This window comes from Panthera tigris, chromosome D1 (assembly GCF_018350195.1).
Source record: "Panthera tigris isolate Pti1 chromosome D1, P.tigris_Pti1_mat1.1, whole genome shotgun sequence".
NCBI classification, from domain to species: Eukaryota; Metazoa; Chordata; class Mammalia; order Carnivora; family Felidae; genus Panthera; species Panthera tigris.
Window position 1 is genome coordinate 104,116,960 of NC_056669.1, and position 20,878 is coordinate 104,137,837.

The 20,878-nt window shown below is 57.5% G+C and overlaps 1 protein-coding gene across 2 annotated transcripts; it reads left to right on the plus strand.

The window, feature by feature from the left end:
* Window positions 1–8,444: 8,444 nt before the first annotated feature.
* On the plus strand, window positions 8,445–16,742 carry MS4A15 (membrane spanning 4-domains A15). Of its 2 annotated transcripts, XM_042958338.1 has the most exons (6): window positions 8,445–8,675; window positions 11,184–11,306; window positions 12,311–12,367; window positions 14,293–14,385; window positions 14,753–14,866; window positions 15,778–16,742. In XM_042958338.1, exons 1-6 carry the CDS (start codon window positions 8,445–8,447, stop codon window positions 15,892–15,894), a joined length of 735 nt encoding a protein of 244 aa, XP_042814272.1. In that variant the 3' UTR covers window positions 15,895–16,742. The 2 variants fall into 2 exon arrangements, with proteins under 2 accessions (XP_042814272.1, XP_042814273.1); XM_042958339.1 differs by lacking the exon at window positions 11,184–11,306.
* The last annotated feature ends 4,136 nt before the right edge of the window (window positions 16,743–20,878 follow it).

Here is a 20,878-nt window from a genome sequence, read left to right on the forward strand (position 1 = left end):
ACACACCCATACATTCCCACACTCACGTGTACCCATGTTCAAATGCACACTTATGCCGATTCACTTACACACATCACATGTGCTCACACTCACATACACTCATGCATACTATACATGCTCACACGTACACATTCACACACACAGGTTGCAAACATACTCACACATCCATCCCCATGCCCCCACCAGCTCACATACTCGCCCCTCCACTCACACACGCTGCCCCCTGCCGCTGGAAAGCTGTGCACCTGGCCTCTCTGATCTAACCTGGGGCAAGTTCAGGGGAAGGAAGTCCGGCAGCCTCCTGGTGAGTCTCAGAGCGTCCCTCCTCGCTGCAGGAGGGTGAAGGCCAGTGTGGATCCCGCTCACGGCTCTGGTGCTAACAGTGGGACCCCAGCAGGCCACTTGCTTCTCTGGGCCTCGGTTTCCCCTTCTGTACACGGAAGGAAGGAACTAAGCGCTCTTCTGGGCGATTCCTCAGCTTCCTCAGCCCCTGCCAGGTGGGTGGAGGGCTCAGAGCCAGGAGGGGCTTGAGAACCTCCCAGAGGCAGCAACTCCCCCAGCGGAGCGGGTTTCCAAGCCCCACGCGAATAGGAAGCCTTTCACAGGAATATGTGTGAACTCAGAAGAGGCGAGCAGAGGCAGCAGGGAGCGAGCGGCGCGGGCAGAGCGGAGGAGGCAGCTCGGTGAGTACCCGAGGCACAGCGGCCAGCTGCCTGGTCCCGGGGGGAGGGGACGTATACTGGGAAGTGGCGCAGGGGCATCGGATCCCGCAGGGATTGAGGAAGAGACCACTGGGCCAAGAATGCTGTGACCGGGGTTCTTACCCCGCCTGGCAGTAAGAGGGGGCAGGACAGCTGCCTCCCGGGCCCCATCTGAACTACTGGCCTCCCGCTGACCGGCACCTGCCGGCTCAGGACCCCCAGTGGCGGGTGAAGGAGGGACATCTGTCTGCTCTCAAAGCCAGTCTGAGATGACTCAGGTATCCCCTGGAGACCCTAGGACCTTAATCATCCTTCTGGGGATATGGAGTCTTCCTCTCCACCCCAAGTGGGGCAGAAAGATGATTCTGACGCAGACATAGGCACCCTGCCCTTTTGCTTCTCCAAGGGAAAGAGAAGGACGTGCAGGGAAACTGAGCTGGAAAGGGGTTTAGGGCAAATATTGTCCGGACCCCCATTCATAGATGGGGGAAGGGAGGCCTACCCAAGGGAAGGGGCTGTCCCCGCCCACAGGTCTTCAGGGAGTGTGAGCCCCAGAGCAGAGCGGGACCCTGCTGAGGGGCCAAGGGGTGGGCGTGGGCCGGTCTGGAGGGTGGAGGCTGTGGGGAGCGGCGAGGCCCGCCCTCCTCCATCACGTGTTACGCATCTGCTGGCGTCCTTTGCAGGCCAGTGGGGCAGATCCCGGAGGGCTGGGATTGGAAGAGCCTGGTCAGGGACCCCCCCCTTCCCCCCACCCCCACCCCCCCAGCCCCACCCCGACCCCGGCAGCCCGATGCCACAGGGTCAGACTTAGAAGGCGCACATTCCTGCCTGGTCGACAGTGGCGGGGTCTGGAAGCAGGGATCTAGACAGGGGAAGCGGACGGGACATCCTTGGAAGCCTAGAGCACCTCCGTTGCCACCAACATCGTAGCCATGCATTTGACGGACGGGGAATCTGAGACCCGGGGAGGTTAAGCAACCAGGTCATGCAGCTGACTGAGCTCGTAGACTGGTCGGGTGGATTCTTCCCGGCTTAACCCTGGGCACTACGACCTTCACCACTAGGCAGAGAGGCCTCCTCCTAGTTGTGCAGCGCCCCCCCCCCCCCAGATGTGCTCCTGCACATTTTTACCCAAGTCTTCTTCCTCTCGAGCCTCTCTCCTCCAGCTGGTAACACCGCTCCATGCTGTTCCAACTGTGAATGAGCAAAGCTGCTTCTGGCTCCTCGTGAATAAAGATGATGTCCTGAGATGCTCACGAGACAAGTCCTGGCTGCAGGGGGGCGGGGAGGGTCAGTCTATGACTCTGGTTGCAGCCAAAGGCAGTGAGGTCCATGAGTTAGTGCGGTCGAAGACCAAGGACATTGGATCGATGCAGGGAAGCTGGTGCAGTCAGTGCCCTGGGGCTCGCTGAGGCCATCTGGGGCAACCCCTTGCCCCAACGGTATGACCCCTAGATCGAGGTGGGGGCCGCAGGGAGTTGGGGAAGAGCAGAGGGTAGAGTCAGAGGGCCTAGGTCTGTGCCCCCACTCGGTTCCCCTTCCAGACCAGATGACCCCGGGTAAGCCACCTGCTCATCTTCAAAGAGACAGGTAATGAGCCCCGCCTCCTGGGTGGAATGTGCTGGGCCGCTGGGCCCCTGCCTGTCCCGGAGGGTCCTGGAGAACAGTCCCCAGCCAGGGCACCGTTCACCTCACCCCAAGCTCCAGAGCCACAGAATCCGAGTGCTGGCAGGGGATTTAGGGACCCACCATCCCCTGGCCCCATTTTACAGATGGGGAAGCTAAGACTCATGAAGAAAAAGTGACTTGCCCCCGATCAGACACCTCACTTGATGTCTCTGAGCTCAGTTTCCTTACCAGCAAGATGGGAAGGAGGATAGTATCTAACTCAATAGGTCGTTAACAGCAGGAGAAGCTGGACCGGCCCTGTGCTGGGCGCCAGGTGGGGCACCCTGTCTTATAAAAACAGTGACTGTGTCGGGGGGAATCAGGGCAGCCCCGTGGCTTTTCTGGATGCTCTCAGAAGAGACGATCAGCCCCAATTTGCCCACCTGGGGGCGCCGGTCTTGTGTCACGTCATGGCTAGATTTAGGGCGCGTGGTCCTCAGCCCTGCACACCGCAGGTAACAAGGGGACTTGGTGCATCTTGCTTTTCCACCGGCTTCCCCTCCTTCCCCCTCCCCCCAGCTGGGGGACGGCAGGGTCTGGGTAATGGGAAGGAGAGGAGGGGGCAGGGAGACGGGTACCTGACCGCTGCTCTAGTCAGCTGGCTTCACCCTCCCTGAGACCGATTCTCTGCAGAGGGGTCTTATGGGATCTATGGAGACACCCCCGTCTCCTGGGAACCCCCCCCCAGCTCCCCCCTCCGGTCCAAATTGCAGGGGATGCCTATCAGTTTCTCCAAGCCTCCCTAAAACAGGCAGTCATTCTTGTCTCCAGGTGAACACACAGTGCCCAGATCACTCTAAATGTTCCCTCCCAAATCCTCTCCCAGTCTCCACTCCCCACCCTGCAGATGCAGGTATGACATCATCTAGCAGGTCCTCGGCCCCCTGCTTTTCAAGTCCCCCAACCCGGGCCATCCGTGGCATAGCTCGCCCCTAGCATGGTCCCAGCGGAGACCTCTGTTTTAACGTCCCTGACAAATATGCCCAAGGGCGAGGTCCACAGCCTGTCCCTCTCGACCACACCGCTATTTCTGACCCTCCGTGTACCGGTCTGCAAAATGGGCTGAGTAACAATTACCTCACAGGGCTATTGTAAAGGTCCATGGCTCCCATACAGATGACAGTTCTTTACAAACTGTAAAGGACAGTGCCTACGAGGGGCCAGCACTACCCCTGCTCATTCAGCCACTCGTAACTTGCCTATTGGTGATGTCTAGGTGTCTTCTGCGTCTGTCACAGGCAGTCATGTCCCCTGGTGGGCACCCTGTAAACTCCTGGAGGCAGGGGACCATGACTCTCCCTCTTTTCCACCTGCCTGACCTTGGCACACATGCACAGTGTTTAGGCGAGCTGGCTGATCGGTTGGCAAAGAAAGAAGAATTCTCTTTCTGGGTGTCACAGAGCTGGCAGCACGGCCCAGGTGCAGCAGAGGGGTGGCCCCCAGCCTGAGGGTGCCGAGGTGCTGGTCGAGGCTGCAAGGGTAGGTAGAGAGGAGAGATTGCAAGTCTCAGGAGCTATGTGACACATCCTGAGGGTGCCGAGGTGCTGGCCAAGGCTGCAGGGGTGGGTAGAGAGGGGAGATTGCAAGTCTCGGGAGCTATGTGATGTGTCCGTGCTCGGGCAGCCCCACCCCGCCCGCCTTAGCACCCGAGACCCTATTTCTGTAGGTGTTTTCTCTTCTCCGGAGGAGGGCGAGGTCTCACCTCCCGCCCCAGGGACGTGTTGTTAATTCCGACTGGCTCCCTTCCGGGGGCTGCTCAGCACCCAGGAGGAGCCCCAGGGAAGGCTCCTACACGAGCCACAACCTGCCCTGGGTGTCCGGACGGGTGTTCACCGTCCCCGTCCCCCGTGAAGCGACAGTTCCACAGACAAAGCGGTGAGGTTTGTTCCATTGAAACCTTGTGTCCTTCTACCCTAAGATCCTGTCCTTCTCTGCTCTTGGGTGTTCCGATCCTTTCTAGATGCTGGCGAGAACACGGGTGGTTTCCAGTGAACTGCCTTGGGGAGGCAGAAGGTTGGAGGCTCGCTCGCTCGGTTGTTTTGCACGCGCTTGCTGCTCTGCAGACTCTAAGCATTTTAGAAGCGTCACTCCAGGGAGTGGGGCTCCAGCGCTGGCCCCCTCCCTCTGACAAAGGCAGGGGCCAAACCCGGGAGTGAGCGAGTTCCTCAAAGTCAGAGCTCCTCCTCCAGGGAGGCAGGAGTCCAGGGCCCAGACCAGTTCTTCCACTGAGGTGCTGTGTGACCTTGGGAGACACCCTCACCCTCTCTGAACCTCCGTTTCCTCATCTCTAAAACAGCTAATAGCCCAGGACTGTCTCTCCCTTAGAGGAAGAAGAGGGCTCACTGTTCCTTGTTCACACACCACACGGCAAGGACCTGTGGGGCCGGCGGTCCCCCTCGCCCCAGACTCCCATCCTTCCGGGGCCAGATCCCTTCGACCTCCCTCCACCAACCTCTCCCGGCACTGGCCCTGCTCCCCACTGCGAGGTGCTGTGAGGGCAGGACGTCAGTCTTGACTCACCTCTGTATTCTCAGCCCCTATATTTGGTGCCCATGATAAATGCTCATTAGCCATCTGTGGGACTGAATGGCAAACTTCTCTTGCTTCTCCTCTTAGACGCTAGGCTCCTTGGAGGACGTGGGCTCTGCGTCTGACCCCCAGTTACATTCATTTCTCGAGAGTGTAACAGTCAGGAGAAGCTAGGTGATGCTGCTGTAACAAACAGCTCCATAAAGGTTTATCTCTGCCTCGTGTTCCTGTCCCCTGGGAGCTCTTCTCTCCGTCGTCCTCACTCAGGGACCCAGGCAGACAGAGAGCAGCCTCTGTCTGGGATACTGTTAGTCACTGTGACAAAGAGAAAAAGAGCCCTGTGGTGTCTTTCCCTGATACCTAAATGCCTCCACCCAGAAGCTGCGTGTGTGTGAATGTCCTTCCAACCACATTTATTTAGCAAAAACAAGTCATGTGGCCACACCAAATATATGGTGCCCAGATCGGAAAAGCTAGAACAACGAGCAAACGGTAACCATGGCTGCCACTGGGGCAGCAACAGGGGGACACGGGCAGCCTTTGGAGACGGGCTAACTTGGACTTGAACGCTGGCTTTGCCATTTAGCAACCTTGTCACCTGGGGCAATCCCTCTACTGCTCAGAGCCCCTGTTGTCTCATCTGTAGAATAAGCCTCCAACAATTATCAAAGCATCCTTCTGAGGATAAGAAATACCACTTATGAAGTGCCTAGAAAAGAGTAAGCCCTCAAAAAAAAAAAAAAAAATCTAAGGGCACCTGAGTGGTTCAGTTGCTTAAGCATCCGACTTGTGATTTCTGCTCAGATTATGATCTCACAGTTCGTGAGATCGAGTCCCACACTGGGCTCTGTGCTGACAGCATGGAGCCTGCTTGGGATTCTCTCCCTCCCTCTCTCTCTGCCCCTCCCTGCTCATGCTCTCTCTCTCTCTCTCTCTCAAATAAACATAAAAAAATTTTATTAAAAAATATATCTATTATAAGCTCTGGTTAACCTTGTAGCCAGCAGCGTGAAGCAGGATAGAGCTCCATCACTGTGAATTGGTTTAGAAAGTTCCAGAGACATTCACAATGAGATGGGATCGTACCAACATTGCTTTGAAACGGGAACCCGGAAGGGGCGCCTGACACCCCCACAGCACTTTGCCAATTTCCAAGACTCTCTTATCCATCCGTGTTCACATTTCAGCCTCACCATGAAACTCTGAGGCAGGTGCACACCCATCATTATGCCTGTTTCGTAGGCTCGTAGACTGGCTCGGAGCAGTTCAACATCTTGCGCCGACGCACAGCAAATGATCAATATCAACAATAGTTGAAGCAGTAGCCAAAATTTACTGAGCATTTCTTATGCCCGGCACCATGCCAGGCAGTGTTCTGAGAAAGGGTTGGCAACCTGGAGCCCACAGACGAGATCCGGCCCCGTTTGTCTTGGTAAATGGAGTCCGGGCATGTGTGGCCTGTGTCCGCTTGAAGCTACTGTGGAAGCCTCGAGATTGCAACAGAGGCCCTGGGGCCCCACGGAGCCCAAGATATTTACGGTCTGACTCCTTACAGACATTTGCCAGCCCCGTTCTAAGCAGTTTTCGTATCTAGTAATGATCATTTCAGTGTGAGTTTCTAGGGACGAGAGCCCCAGGAGAATGGGCGCTTTATGGGGAAGTCACAGCATAACCGGTGTGCAGCTCGGTCCTTGCCACCGCACATTGTCACTCCTCCCAGGGTGCGGGGAGCCAAGTTTGGAAGCCCTTTCGAAATGACAGATGACTTCCGTCACCCCCTAAACACCGGCAGACGTTTGCCCCGTGTTCCCGCATCTGAGTCCTTGGCGGGGTGCCTCCAGCCGTGGAAAACTTTGCGTAACAGCCTGTGGGTGCTCGTCACTCCGTTTTCTGTGCAGCAGGCCCTACGCCGTCCACCGATGTAGGTCGGACGCATCGCAAATAAGTGGCTCAGAGGCTCCCCAGGAGACACACACGTGTTTCGAACACGGTCACCCCAGGACAGGGAGGCTTGAGCCCTCGTCAGCTGAGCCTTTGCAGAACCACAGAGAATTTGCTGCTTGGTCTATGTGCTGGCTCTCCCCCAGAGAAAAGGGTGTGACAGCACTCAGAGCACAGGAAAATAAGGCACTACAAGTAACTTTTCAGGGCGTCTGGGTGGCTCAGTCAATTAAGCATCCAACTCTTGATATCGGCTCAGGTCATGATCTCACGCTTCGTGGGATCGAGCCCTGCATCGGGCTCTATGCTGACAGCATGCATCCTGCTTGGGATTCTCTCTCTCTCCCTCTCTCTCTGCCCCTCCCCTACTCGCTCTCTCTCTCTCTCTCTCTCTCTCAAAAATAAATGAATAAACATTTTTAAAACATTTTTTAAGAGGTAAAAAAAATTAACTGCTCATCGTGACCTGTTTACATCTATTTTTTTAAATGTGTTTTTTTTTTTTTGAGGGGTTGGAGGGGCAAGAAACAGAGAGAGAGGGAGACAGAGGATCCCAAGCAGGCTCTGAGCTGTCAACACAGAGCCTGACATGGGGCTCGAACCCCTGAACTGTGAGATCATGACCTGACCCAAGGTCAGATGCTTAACTAATGAAGCCACCCAGGTGCCCCCATACATAATATTAAAAAAACAACATTTTATGCAAACAGCATTATAACACATCAGTCTAAAAGACGGCTTTAATCAAGTTGGTGTGCATTATCTCATCTAATTCATGCCAAATCCTATGAGATTGGTCATAGTGGTATTATCCCCACTTTATAGATAAGCAAACGAGGCAAGGGGAGGTGGCCGTCTTGTCCCAGTTCTCAAGTAACAAGAGCAGCCAGGATTCAAACGCTGACTTCTGTCTCCTCAGCCTGCACTGAACCAACTGATCCAATGAGAAGGCTGACTTTTTAATGTCACTGTGTGATCTGGCAGATTCGCTGGTCGCTCTTCTGTGCCCGAGTAAGATCACCTTCTGACAGCCGGGTGCTTCTCCCCAAAGCGTTCACTCGGGTCAACCACACACAGCGCTTCCATAAGGCATGCATTTCTCAGCTACATAAATAGCAGTTGTTTGGGTGGCCAGAGAGAAAGCGTCCATGGCCAGAAATGACCCAGGGGCATTATTTACACAAGCTCATGAGCCGAGCTGAGGGACGGGAAATGGCGGGTGGGTAGATCAGCTCTGCCTCATACTAGCTGTGTGTCCTTGGGCAAGTCACTTGCCCTCTCTGGAGAAGAGAGGCGGTTTAAGTACACGGTCCTCCTAAAGGTCCTTTCCCTGTAACACAGCACAGAGACTGAGAGCGGGGCCTCTGGGGTCAGAGACAGGAATTCAAGTCTTGGCCCTGCCTCTCCTAGAGGCCTTGATCTAGGACATCCCTTCACTTCTTGGGGGGCGAAGCTTCACCAAGGACAGTCGGTGACTCGGGTGCCATCGTCAGGGACCGCGGTGAGCAGGCACGTTGTTTACACACGAAAAGGCTCTCCGCAAACGTGTAACCAGCAGCACCGTCATTCTCTCCAGAGCCCTCGTCGCCCAGGCCGTCCAGCACCATGTCCGCAGCTCCCGCCAGCAACGGCGTGTTCGTCGTCATCCCGCCCAGCGACGCCGGCGGCCTCCGCCCGCCTCCAGCCATCCTGCCCACCCCCTTGTGCCAGCCTCCCGGGGTGATGCAGTTTGAGGAGCCGCCGCTGGGGGCACAGACCCCAAGGGCCACCCAGCCGTCCGACCTGCGGCCCACGGAGACGGAGACGTTCCTGACGGGAGAGCCCAAAGCTTTAGGGGTAAGGAGACACCCCCCGCCCCCCACCCCCCTCCCAGGCCACCTGAGGCCTGTGCGCACAGGGCCGGGAGGGAGCGTCCCAGCACCGGAGCACTCACGGACACCTCGGAAAGGGGCAGGCGGTCCATCTATACTTAGTGAGGACTTGAAGATTCCCCTGTGCACCAGACAGACAGACCCATCCCCCCTGGAGCTCACAGAGACCACACCAGCCAAGAAATGGTGAACATGACTCCAAATAGGGTAATTCGGTAAAAAATGACGGATGTGGGAGGGACGACGCTAGTGATGGGGGACAGCCAGGTCTCCGTGGGGAGATGGCAGGGAGGCTACAACCTGGATGCCGAAGCCACGGGAACACAGGGAGCAAGGGGAAGGGCTCATCAGGTGGAGGGGGCAGCAGGTGCAAAGGCCCTGAGGTGGGAACACATGCGGCTCGTTCAAGATGAAATAGAAGGTTAACATGCTGGAATGAGAAGGGGGAGAGGAAGAAGGGAAAGGAGGTGGAAGCTGGAGAGGTAGGCAGGGGGCAGCTCCTGCGGGTCCATGAGAGATGTCCCATGAGGTCTTTGCCAATCTCAGATGGCCTTGAGTTGTTGGTCTCCGGGCGGGAAGAAAATATCAAATAGGTAGATAGACGGACAGGCAGAGAGGCAGACATATTCATCCTCATACATACATATATAGTGTCTTCAGTTTGTCCCTTGGCCTCAGTTCCCCCAAATGGAAGATGTAAACATAGCTGAGGCAATGGCGGTGGTGATGACGGCGGTGATGACAGCTGTCGTCTCCCGGGCACGCACTGAGCATGGAATTTGCAGGCCCTGGCTCCTTAGATTCCCATCACCACCTTGTGAGACGGTGACCATGGCTCCCGTCGGACAGATTAGGAAACAGAGGCTTATCAAGGCTAAGTCACTGGCCCGAGGCCACCCAGCTGCTAAGTGGCATCCTGTACCCCAGGATGGCCTGACCGTACAGTTCTGTTTTCAACCCCACCGCTCTGTAGCACGCAGGAGCTCTGGCTTGAACAAGCTGGAATTCGAGATTCTACGCTAAAGGCTGCACCACGTCCACTGGTGTGCAAAGGGACCAGACACCGTGCACGGAGACGGGGTCATCAGCCCCTGGAATCCCGAAGCCTCAGAGAGACCTGGGAACCCATGACCTCCAAAGGAATCCAACAAGACAAATCCACATTGCTGGAGAACCCAGAGAGTGGAAACTACGCATGGGTGTTTGGGAGTGTCACCAGTAGACGAACACCAGCTTTCGAGGTGGCTGGCCAGCCACTTCAGCGCTGGGAGACCCCAGGCAAGTCGCTGGACATCTCTGAGCCTCAGTGTCCTCATCTCCAAATTAGGATAATAACACCGACCTCACCGTGTTGGGATTCGAGGAGGCCACGTCTATAAAACACGCAGCACGTTGCTTAGTGAGGACGGGCACGGGGCCGGAGGTAGCTGGTGTTCCGTGAGCAGTAATGGCAGGGGTGGGAGTGTCCAGGAGCAGGAGAAGAGCCCACAGAGGACAGCCGGGCTGGCGGCGGGGACCCCGTGCCACATAAGGAAACTTCAAAGACGAAAGATGTGCAGCTGAAGAGAGAACAGGAGAGAATATCCAAGGGGGGGGGTGCCTATAAATATCCAAATCCTTGACACACGGAAAGACATGCCTATTCCACGTGATCCGAAGAAAACGTTCCCCAGTCATCTGCTCCCAGTCAGAACTGCCCGTAAACGGACCACAGTGGTTTGCGTGGTGGTGGGCACCTCCCCACTGAGGGTGCTATTAAGAAGCCAGGAGCTGGAAAGGGCTCCTGAGTTAGGCAGAGGTTGAATGGGGGCGGGGGGTGGCCTTCAACGTCCCTGCTCCGTTCTAGAACTCAATCGTTACCGAAAACGTATGGGGAAAAAAAAAATGTGGCAGAACTTACCAGAAGCCCACATGTCCCCTTCCTTGGGAAACCCGTCCTACTTCTGGGAATGGATCAGCTTCGAAAAACCCAAATCCGAGTCCAGATGTCAGCTCCCCGCACACAGCTGGAATGGATCGGTGACAGGCACTGAAATGAGAGAGATGCTCAAGGAGATATTCTCTGCAGGCTGCAGGGCGACGAGGAGGGAAAGGGTGAGGCATCCGGTGCAGGGAATGTTGTGCCATTGAAACGAGAGCTCAGAAAACCGGGTAGCAACCCAGCGGTTGCTGGGCAATCCGGTTGCTGTCCGGATGCCGGACATCCACGGGTCAGAGCACAAAGCAGATGCAGATCCGTAGAAACGCGGCAACAGGCGGGGGGGGGGGGGGGCCCTCAGATGTGGGAGCTGGCTTTCCTCCTTAAGACAGTCCTTGATGGTTGCTATAAGGATGTCTCCTCAAAAGAGCAGAATCGGAGTTTAGTTCCAAGCATCACGGTGGGGGGGGGGGGGGGGGGGGAGCGCAGGTTCTCCCCGCGGCCGGCAGGGGGCGGTGTGGAGCCCGCCCGGCTGAGCCGCGCCTGCTCCCGCAGACCGTCCAGATCCTCATCGGCCTCATCCACCTGGGCTTCGGCAGCGTGCTGCTCATGGTCCGCCGCGGCCACGTGGGGATGCTCTTCATCGAAGGCGGCGTCCCCTTCTGGGGAGGAGCCTGCGTGAGTGCCAGGGGGCCATCTGGGGCTCGCCTTTCACCTCCGCAGCCGCCCCCTCCCACATTCCCTGGGGCACAGCCGCCCCGGGAGGAAGGGGCCTGAATCTAAATCCAGCTCCTAACTGCAAACCCTACTCCAGGCGCCGCTCCTGCCTAGGAAAAGCTCCCAGCCAAGAGCCAAGAGGATGGGACGCAGGGCTAAAGGGCACTAACCACCTGGGTATTACCTGAATGCCAAGCCTCACCCCCAGAAACCCTTCTACTCCCCCTCATGGGTCCCAGCCCTGCAAGAGCTCCGTCCCCTGGGAGTCTGACCAGCTCCGAACCCCCCACCCCCCACCCCAGCCCATTCCTGTGCTCACAGCCCGCCAGGCCCGCCTGGCCGTCCACTCCTGCAGCAGAATCGGGGAGCACGTGGCCAGTGGGCAATCTCGAACGTCAAGAGAGCACTTCAGGGTTTACATAGCCCCATCTGAGACGGGAGTCTCCCAGGTGCCCCGGGGGGGGGGGGGGCGTGCAGACTTGGGAGTGAGGCCAGTGGGGTCTGAATCCTAGCACCACTGTGGGTCACCATGGAGTCAGTCACTCAGTCTCCAGGCCTGGCGTCCTCGTCCTCGTCTGAAAAGCATAGTCCTGGCCCTGCCTGTCCTCTAGTTTGAGGAAATCAAAAACTAACGCGAGTAGGAGCTAATTACCAGCAAATGGTGACCATCACTTTGCAACAATTCCCCCTTTAGAGAGAGCCAGATTTGCATGAGATGTGAATGATGTCCCTCGAAAACATTCACCTTGCCAGCTACCGCCCTATTTCCCGGGACAGGCCCCTAGTAACCAGGGGACACCCTTACAGAGAGATCCCAAGGTTGTTGGCCGGGAGGCAGGGAAGGTGACAGCCAAGGGGCCGCTGCCCTCGCCCTGGTGCCCACGGCCTTGACAGAGCCCAGGCATGGTGTGACCTGCCCCGTGTCCCGGCCGAAGCCTCACCGGGGTCCCCTCGTCTCCACACAGTTCGTCATCTCAGGGTCCCTCTCCGTGGCAGCCGAGAAGAACCACACCAGCTGCCTCGTAAGTCTGAATGGGGGACCCGGGGCCACGGCTGAGTCCTCTCCACTCTGCCCCTCCCGTCCATTCACTCACTCAACAAACATTCCCTGGGGGCCTGCTGAGTGCCCAGTGCCCGAGGACAGCCAGACAGCACAGACACAGGACAGGAGGAACCAAGCAAGATACACTTTCGACATACAATACAGGGCAGCAAGTGAGGGTCCACAGACGGAGTGCTCATGGCCCTTCAGAGAAAAGGTCTCTTGGAAGAGGAGGAGGCTAAGCGAGGCCTTGGTGGGCTGGGAGGACTTAGAAATCCGGCGGCGGGAAAAGCATGAGAAGACAAGGAGAAGGCCTGGACAGGGTTGCTATGGAAACCATGTGTGGCTCCACGAGACCGGGGCAGAGGTCTGGGGAGACAAGTGGAAAGAAATCAGACGGAGAGACACGTGGAAAGAAATCAGACAGAGAGACGCGCTTGGTCGTCATGGGTAGTGGCTGGGACCCCTCTGCGGGCAATGGGAGGCGATGTGGGCTTTGCAGGGGAGCGCATCCAGCCAGCAGGCTCCAGGCTCAGCACAGCAGGGAAGGCCAAGGCCCTGCCCTCCTGGGACTTACACTCCAGTGTCTGGTAACAGTTACAGACAGTCTGGTAACAGTTACAGATCTGTAAGTAGTTACAGATCGTGAAAAGCGCCACAAAGAAGCGGGGCAGGGGGGGCGGGGGGAGAAGGGGGAGGAATAACGGGTGTCATTCCGCTCAGCCCGGACAGTCTAGGGTCCTGGGGCAGGTGCCACCGAGCTCGCTGTTCAGAGGGAGATAGCCACAGAAGAGCCCGGGGACCAGTATCCCATGGGGAAGAGGCTGGCCGTGGGGACAGAAGCCAGGGCAGATTATAAGAGATGAAGGAGGCAGAGAGGGAGGACACAACAGAGAGGGTGAGGGGAGGGAGACGAATCAGGGCCTAAAGGAGACTGTGGGATTTATTTTAAGGGCCTTTATTTAAGGGAGGCCACTGCGAGCAGAAGCAGGGACCCATTGTCCTATTTGGACTCTCGGGAGCCGTCCGGTGCTGGGCCAGGTGGAGAATAGGTCACAACCGGGCAGGACTGGACTCGGGGACCCTCAGGCTGTGAAGTCCAGGAGCTCAGGGACCTGACTTGTCTCTGCGCTCACAGCGCCTCTGACAGCATCTGGCTGCAACACATACTCAACAGCACTTGGTTGGATTAATTGACCAATTCGTTGATTTCCCGTGAGGCCACTCAGGGCCCCATGACCTCCTCGATGGCATAAAAAAAAGAAAAGAAAAGCAAAAGAAGAGTCAGGGATCTTTGAACCTGAGTGGGTCCCACAGTTCCAATCCCCCGATGTAAGGCCAGGGCAATGCAGCCAGAAGGTTCCAGCTGCTGGGTCAAAAGAGCATCAGGTTTTGGCTGCCGAGGGAGGGTGAGCCCTGAGTGACCGTCTGGACCACCCAGACATCCCCTTGACCCGAAGCCCGGGGCCTCCCCGTGAGCGGTTGGCCTACCCTCACCTCAGCACCTGCCCCTAGACTCTCCCCTGCCCCCTGCGCCCTGGGGTCTGCAGTGTGGAATCTCACGGAAGCGACCCCATCACCCTCCCAGCTGGGCCTCGGTGTCCACAGCAGAGGGCCTCCCTGACTCTTGCTCCTGGGGCAGCTGCGCCCGCAGGGCACAGGCCTGGGGGGCGGGCACCGCGCGGGTAGGCAGGGACCCTGCTGGAGACCCCGCCCACAGTGAAAGCGCCAGGGCGACCCTGAGGCGTGGGAGGAGCACCGGAGAAGGGAGAGGGGTCAGAAACGCATGCGTGGCAGGGTGGCCACTGAGCCCTGGCCCAGGGAGGCGGGGGCGGGAGGGCTGTTGCCCCTTCCTCTGTCCCTTCTCCTCCTGGCCTCTTCCCTCTGCTCCTCTCCCTCCTGCAGGTGAGAAGCAGCCTGGGGACAAACATTCTCAGCGCCGTGGCGGCCTTTGCGGGGACAGCCATTCTGCTCATGGATTTCGGTGTCACTAACTGGGTGTGTTGTCAGACGCCCCCCCTCCCCCCCCCCCCCCCGCCCGGAGTGGAGAGCATGGGAGAGCCACATCCAGGAGGTGGGGGGAGGCGAGAGTGAGCCCTGGGCCTGGGCGGAGTTTGTCAGTCCCCACAGACCCCATGGGGGCATAGACCCCGTGACCCCATTCCCAGGCCTGGGGACACGGAGGGGCAGCCCCGCGGAGGGAAGGGGAGGGCACAGGACGCACGGCAGGAGGCCTGGCTCCAGCTCCAGCTCCAGCTCCAGCTCTGCCAGCCTGGCTGTGGGACCCCGGGCAAGTTACCGTCCCCCTGGGGCCCTTCCTCCCATAGAGCCCCGGGCTTGCCTTGACTGTGGGTGTGGTCCCCAGGATGTGGGCAGGGGCTATCTGGCCGTGCTTACCATCTTCACCATCCTGGAGTTCTTCATTGCGGTCATTGCCACCCACTTCGGGTGTCAAGCCACCCGCGCTCAAGCCAACACGGTGAGTACCCCACCCCCAGCCGCCCACCCCACCCGGGGCCTCTGAGGAGGGCTGTTGGCTGGGAAGGCTCTGCTTCCAGCCTCTTCCTTCTTCCTTCGGGAAAGCACTTGGGAGCGGCAACGAGTCCCTTTTCCTCCCCTCTGCGCCTCCCCGCCACCCCACTCTTGCACATCTGGGGACCCAGCGAAGTCTTTGGGCAGGATGGAACTATTCTCCTCGCGACCGCAAGGGGGCGCCAGGACCAAGGGACCAGCGGCTCTGGGAGCCTGGTTGCAGAGCCCGGGGAAGTCCTGGAGGGCAGTACTGTGCACAGAGACGTTCGCAGGCCGTGAGGCACAGACAGGGGCATCACAGAGGGCAGCGCGCTTCAGGGGGAAATTAGCTTAGCTTCCCCAAATCTGGAGGACAGTGAAGACAGGAAGGGGGGGGGGGGGCGGGTAGGGCGTTGGTGGAGTAAAGGCAGCCTCAGGCGGGAAAGGCAGGCCGTAGGGTCGGGGGTGCTGCTTGGGAGGTGGCTTTGTGCAAACTGGGAGGTGAGGCCACTGAAAGGCTTTGCGCGGAGGAGTGCGCGCTCACAGGGAGGGAAACTAATCCGGAGGGTCGGCCTTGAACCTTGAACACCCAAGGGAGGGAACCGGGGCAGGGGCCGCCCAGGGAGAAAGAACGCCAGAACTTTAGCTCCTAGAGAAAGGCGACTCTTGTCTCTTTTGTTCACTGCTGCACTCCCAACGCCTCATCGGCCCCCGTAAATATTTTTGAAATATTAGTGGAGCCGGTGAGTCAGCCTATTATTCCCTTACGGAATTCATTACTAGGGCGCTGTTCTCAGAATGACCACAGGGGGGCACTGCTGCAACACCGCCCGGAGGCACCAGAGCCCTCCAGGACCGTCGGGGGTTCTTTCTTTGCAGCCTGTGATTTTCCTGCCCAACGCCTTCAGCGCTGACTTCAACATCCCCAGCCCCGCAGCCTCTCCGCCCCCCGCCTACGACAATGTGGCATATGTGCCCAAGGAGTCATCCGAGTAGAGGTCACTCCGCCGGTTGGAGTCCAGCCTGTCCCCCGTGGGCCCAGCCTTTCCCCCACCCCCACCGCGTTAATCTGGGGGCAGCCCATCCCCCCACCCCATCCTCACACATCGCGGCACCCAGGTGAAGTGTTCCCCGGGGACGTCTGTCCCACACATCTCCCTCAGTGGCTTCTTTCCTTAAAGAGCTAGTTGATGTCAAGGGTGAGTGTCCCTCACTCAGCTCCCTGGGCCCTGTCACCCTTCTGGAACTGTCCCCATGTGCTGCTCTGCATTTCTCTCGGTTTCCTCGGGGGAATCCCTGGCCTCATTGGCAGACAGGTTCAAGGCTGCCCTCGGGTCTTGGGAAGACCGTTAAGCTCAGGAGCCCAGAATCCTCCAGAAAAGAGTCCAAGTGCTGAGGCCACACAGCTGACCGTGGCCTGACCTCAGGCCTCCAGGCCCCAGGACCAGCTCTCTGCTTTGCAATCATGGCAATGTCATGAGCCTCAGTTTTCCCACCTGGAAACTAACGCATTAACTACATGGCATTCAAGGCCCTTCCCAGGGCTCCCTGAAGTCTTGGTCTAAGTCAGGCGATGTCCCCCCACGCCCCCTGGAGAAGCTCATTTTCCTTATGTATTAAATGGAGTCAGGTTTGGGGAGGGTGCAGGGGAGGGCTGAGGCCAGCCCACTGCACCCCAGTCAGCATCCACAGGTGCACAGCCATGGCAGCCCCTCCCCCCCGGGGACCAGAGCTTCCCCTGAAGGTCACTGTGAGCTGAGCTGGGGTCTGAGGCAAAGGACACACCCCTACCAGATGTCAGAGGTCCTGGTGGGTGGCTCGTCTCATCCATACCACAGAGGGAAATAAACAGTGTGGCTTACTTACACTTTGAACTGGTCTCACCGCAATGACTTTTTCTTTTTAACCACAGGGGCTTCGAAGGCTTGTCCCATATTTATTAGAAGATCTGTGTCCCCTTGGCACAGAAAGGGGGCATCTGTGGGAGCTGGAGTCTGGGTGGTATGATCCCGGCACTTGGTCTGGCCCCACCTGAGCCCAGACGAGCAGGCATCCATATCCCCATTCTACAACTGAGCTTGAAGAGATCGAATCAAGTGCCCAAGGCCACTGGGCTAGCGAGAGGCAATGCTGGGATTTGAACCTAGCTCCCGCTAACGTCGGAGTCTGTGTGTCACCACCCGGCTCTCCAGGTCCAAAACCAAGTGCTTTCCACCAACCCCTTCCCCTCCTGCCTCCTGCTTTTTCATCCCAAAGACGGGTTGGCTGCGTTTTTCAGCATCCACACTTCTTCATCTAACAAGCTCCTGCTCCTGCCTCAAGACCCTATTTGACCGTTGCCCCTTCCGTGAGGTCTTCCCAAAGGCAGGCAGTTGGCTGGTGCCGTTCAGCCCTTTCAGGAAGCCCTGGTCCCCAGGTCCTGCGAGTGCAGAGTTGGGGTGGGGTTACAACCAGCTCTGGCTTTCAGAATCCCTAGACCAGATCGGAGGACTCACAGCGGGGAGTTTTGTGCGGTTTAATTTTCCCAGTGCGAAAATTGCAGCGTGTCCCTTCTCTCCCAGCTTGAAAGCCACCCACCTCAAAAGCCTTCAACTACGGGCTTCCTTTCTCTCTTTTTGATGGAGTCTGCTTCCTCCCTTCCCACTCGCTCTGCTGAAATTGTTCTCTCCAAGGCTGCTGCCATGCTTGGTGACCTCCTTGTCACCAAGATCAATGGGCTTTTAAAAAGCCTTGTTTTAATAACGACCGCTCCATCCATCCCTTAAAATTCACCTCCCCTGGACTCCTCTGGGCACTGCACGCTCTTCGGCAAGAGCTTCTTGAGCACCTGCTGTGTGTCCGGGCTCTGGGGACACCGGGAGTTGGCCGACGTCTCTGCCCTCGTGGCGCTTACGTTGGCTTCCAAATCCGCCTCCCACCCAGACCTCTCCTGTGAGCCAGCTCCAGCATTGGCTTTCCTCCCACTGACAAGGAATTTGCAGCCTCTGTTCCAGCTCAAACGATTTTCCCTCCTGGGTCTCCTGTGTCAGTCAGTGCCCAAGGCAGAATCTGAGAGCCAACTTGGTCCCCGCACACTCATCCCCACGTATGATCACCCACGCGATTCTCCTGGCTCTTACCAACTCGGACCCCTCCCTCCAGCCTCCTCCCAGCACCTTTGGACCACTGTCATCTCTCACCCACATTGTGACATCCGTCAGCTGACCTTATAGCCTGTGTCCCCTGCTCTCAGCTGGCTCTGCCCATTTCTAGGCTAGATAACAGCCAGAGGGAATTTTCTAAGGCACAAAAGCCATGGGGTTACTGCCCTGCCACTTGGGGCTCTCCTTTGCCCTGAGGCTAAAGTCCAGGAGTCCCAGGGAGGTTTACAAAGCCCTGGAGACAGAGCCTGCTCCCCTCTCTTGTCTCTCCCCATCCTCCTCCGGCGCGTGACCCGCAGCCATACTGAACCTGGGAGACCCTTCTGCCTGGAGAGCAGTCCCTGCTGGCCCCCGTTCTCCCATCTGTCCCACTGAGCTCCCACCCTCCTTCAGACCTCCGTGTAGGTGCCACTTCCTCCAGGAAGCCTTCCCTATCCCCATCCTTCTCTCCCCCGTCTAGGTGAGGTAGCCTCTGCTGGGCTGTTCACACAGCCACACATCCAGGGTCACATCTCGTCCCCGCCAGGCAGCTGCCTGCCTCCCTGACCCTCTTCCCCGCTGGGCTGTATCGGTTTCCTGCAGCTGCTGTAACTAATTTCTACAAACTCAGTGTTTTCAACAACACATTCATCCTCTGGAGGTCAGGAGTCCTGAGGTCAAGGTAATTGGCAAGGCCAAGTGCCTTCTGGAAGCTCTAGGGGAGAATCCGTTTTCCTTCCTTTTTCCAGCTTTCAGGGCCCTGCGGCAACCCTCGGCAGGTGACCCTGGCCTCCACCTTCAAAGCCAGCAGCCCTTCCGGTCGCTCTCACCGACTCAGCTCCTCCTGCCTCCCTCATGGAGGGCCCCTGTGATTATATGGGGTCCACCCGCTAGGCCAGGATGATGCCCCCTTCTCAGGACCCTTAACTCAATGGCATCTGCAAAGTCTTTCTACTGCAGCGGGTAACCAAGTCATAGGTTCCAGGATTAGGATGTGTACATTGCCAGGCGGGGGCGGGGGGGGGGGAGGGTCCCTATCCTGCCTGTCACGGCCCCCAAGCTCCTCAAGGGCAGGGCAGACTCCCCGCCCCTGCGGGACCTCCAGCCCAGAGCAGCGTGGCCGGCCCATCCTAAGCGCTCCTTAACGCTTCTGAGAGTGAGTCGGTTAACGCACGAGGGTGCGGGAAGGGGGGGGACGGGTGTCCCTGTGTGCGTGTGCGTCGCGTGTTGTTTGTGACTATGTGGCAAAGCAGAAACCTCTAACCCGGTGAAAAACCACAGCTTCCAGAAAAACATTCATCCCACAATCAAGGAACTAAAGGTGTGGGTGACGAATCGGTGCAAAGCGGGGACGCACAACACAGGAGGTCACGGGGCACCAACCAGCCTGCAGACGGTGGTGGGTGGGTGTCCCGACGGGAGAAATGGACCTTCCCGAGCCGCTGATGGCCCGGCCTCACCTCTCGAAGAAAGGCTGTCCAGTCCGGCAGGTCTGACAGGCAAGTGACCTTGCAGCGGGCGTGACGGCTGGGTGTGAGGGACCCCTGGGAGCGCACGGTGACTCTAATACTCATACACAGCCCCTGACATGGGGCAGGCACCGCTGGAAGCATTTTAATATTCTAACTCGTTGAACCCTCCAGCAACGCCTTCCAGAGGTATTGTGATCCCCACTTTGCAGAGGGAAAAACTGAGGCCCAGAGAGGTCAGATAATTCACCCGAGCTCTCACGGCTACAAAGTGGTAGAATCAGAGGTAACAAGACGCTCCTGACACGATCGGAGAAACCGGAACACTGACCAGACGTTTGACGCTCAGTAGGTAGCAAGGGCTGGGCCAGAGGAGCTCTCTCTGTGCCGCACGGGAGTCGTCGCAAAACCGTACGGCCCAGGGCTCCGCAGGGTCACCGCGCTGAGCTTCAGTGCAGCCCGCCGGGCACCAAAACCTCACATGCCTTGATTGTTTAGTTGTGACACAGGATCGTCGTCTTTTTAAATATTTTTTAGTGTTGCGGATTCTGTGTCTCCCTCTCTCTCTGCTCCTGCCCTGCTTGCATTCTGTCTCTGTCTCTCAAAAAGTGAATAAATGTTAAAAATATATATATATTTTTTTTAAAAAAACGGGGGGGGGGCGCCTGGGTGGCTCAGTCAGTTGGGCGTCCGACTTCGGCTCAAGTCATGATCTCACATTTCGTGAGTTTGAGCCCCACGTCGGGCTCTGTGCTGACAGCTCGGAGCCTGGCACCCCGGGATCATAATCTTTTTAAAGAGTCCTTATCTTTCAGAGATAAATCCTGCCATGTTTACACATGCAGCTGTGGGACCCCAGAGCACTGCTTCCCCGTGGGGAGGAGTGGGGGCAGATGGACAAGGTCAGCTACAAGCCCATGACCACTGCAACCCAGGCAATGGTATGTGGGCGTTCACTGGACCATTTTCTCTACTTTTGGAAATGTCTGAAATTTTCCAAAGCTGGAAAGTTGTTTTTTTTTTAACTTTGTTTATTTATTTATTGGGGGGGGGCAGAGAGAGAGGGAGAGAAAAGAATCCCAAGCAGGTTCTGCACGGTCAGCGCACAGCCGAATGAGGGACTCGAATGCACCAGCCATGAGATCATGACCTGAGCCGAAATCAAGAGTCAGGCACCTAAGCGACTGAGCCACCCAGGCCCCCAGAAAGATATTTTAAAAGGCTCAACCGTGACTCTATGAAGATTTACAATCTTCTTCACCCCATCTGTCCCGCATTGTAAACAGGTTGATTTGCCGAAGGAAATTTGCAGCTGTAAAGAGGGTGCAAGGATTTCTACCTGCCTGGGTTTGGGGGGTGGGGAAGATGCTGACAGCTCACAGGCTGCTGGGC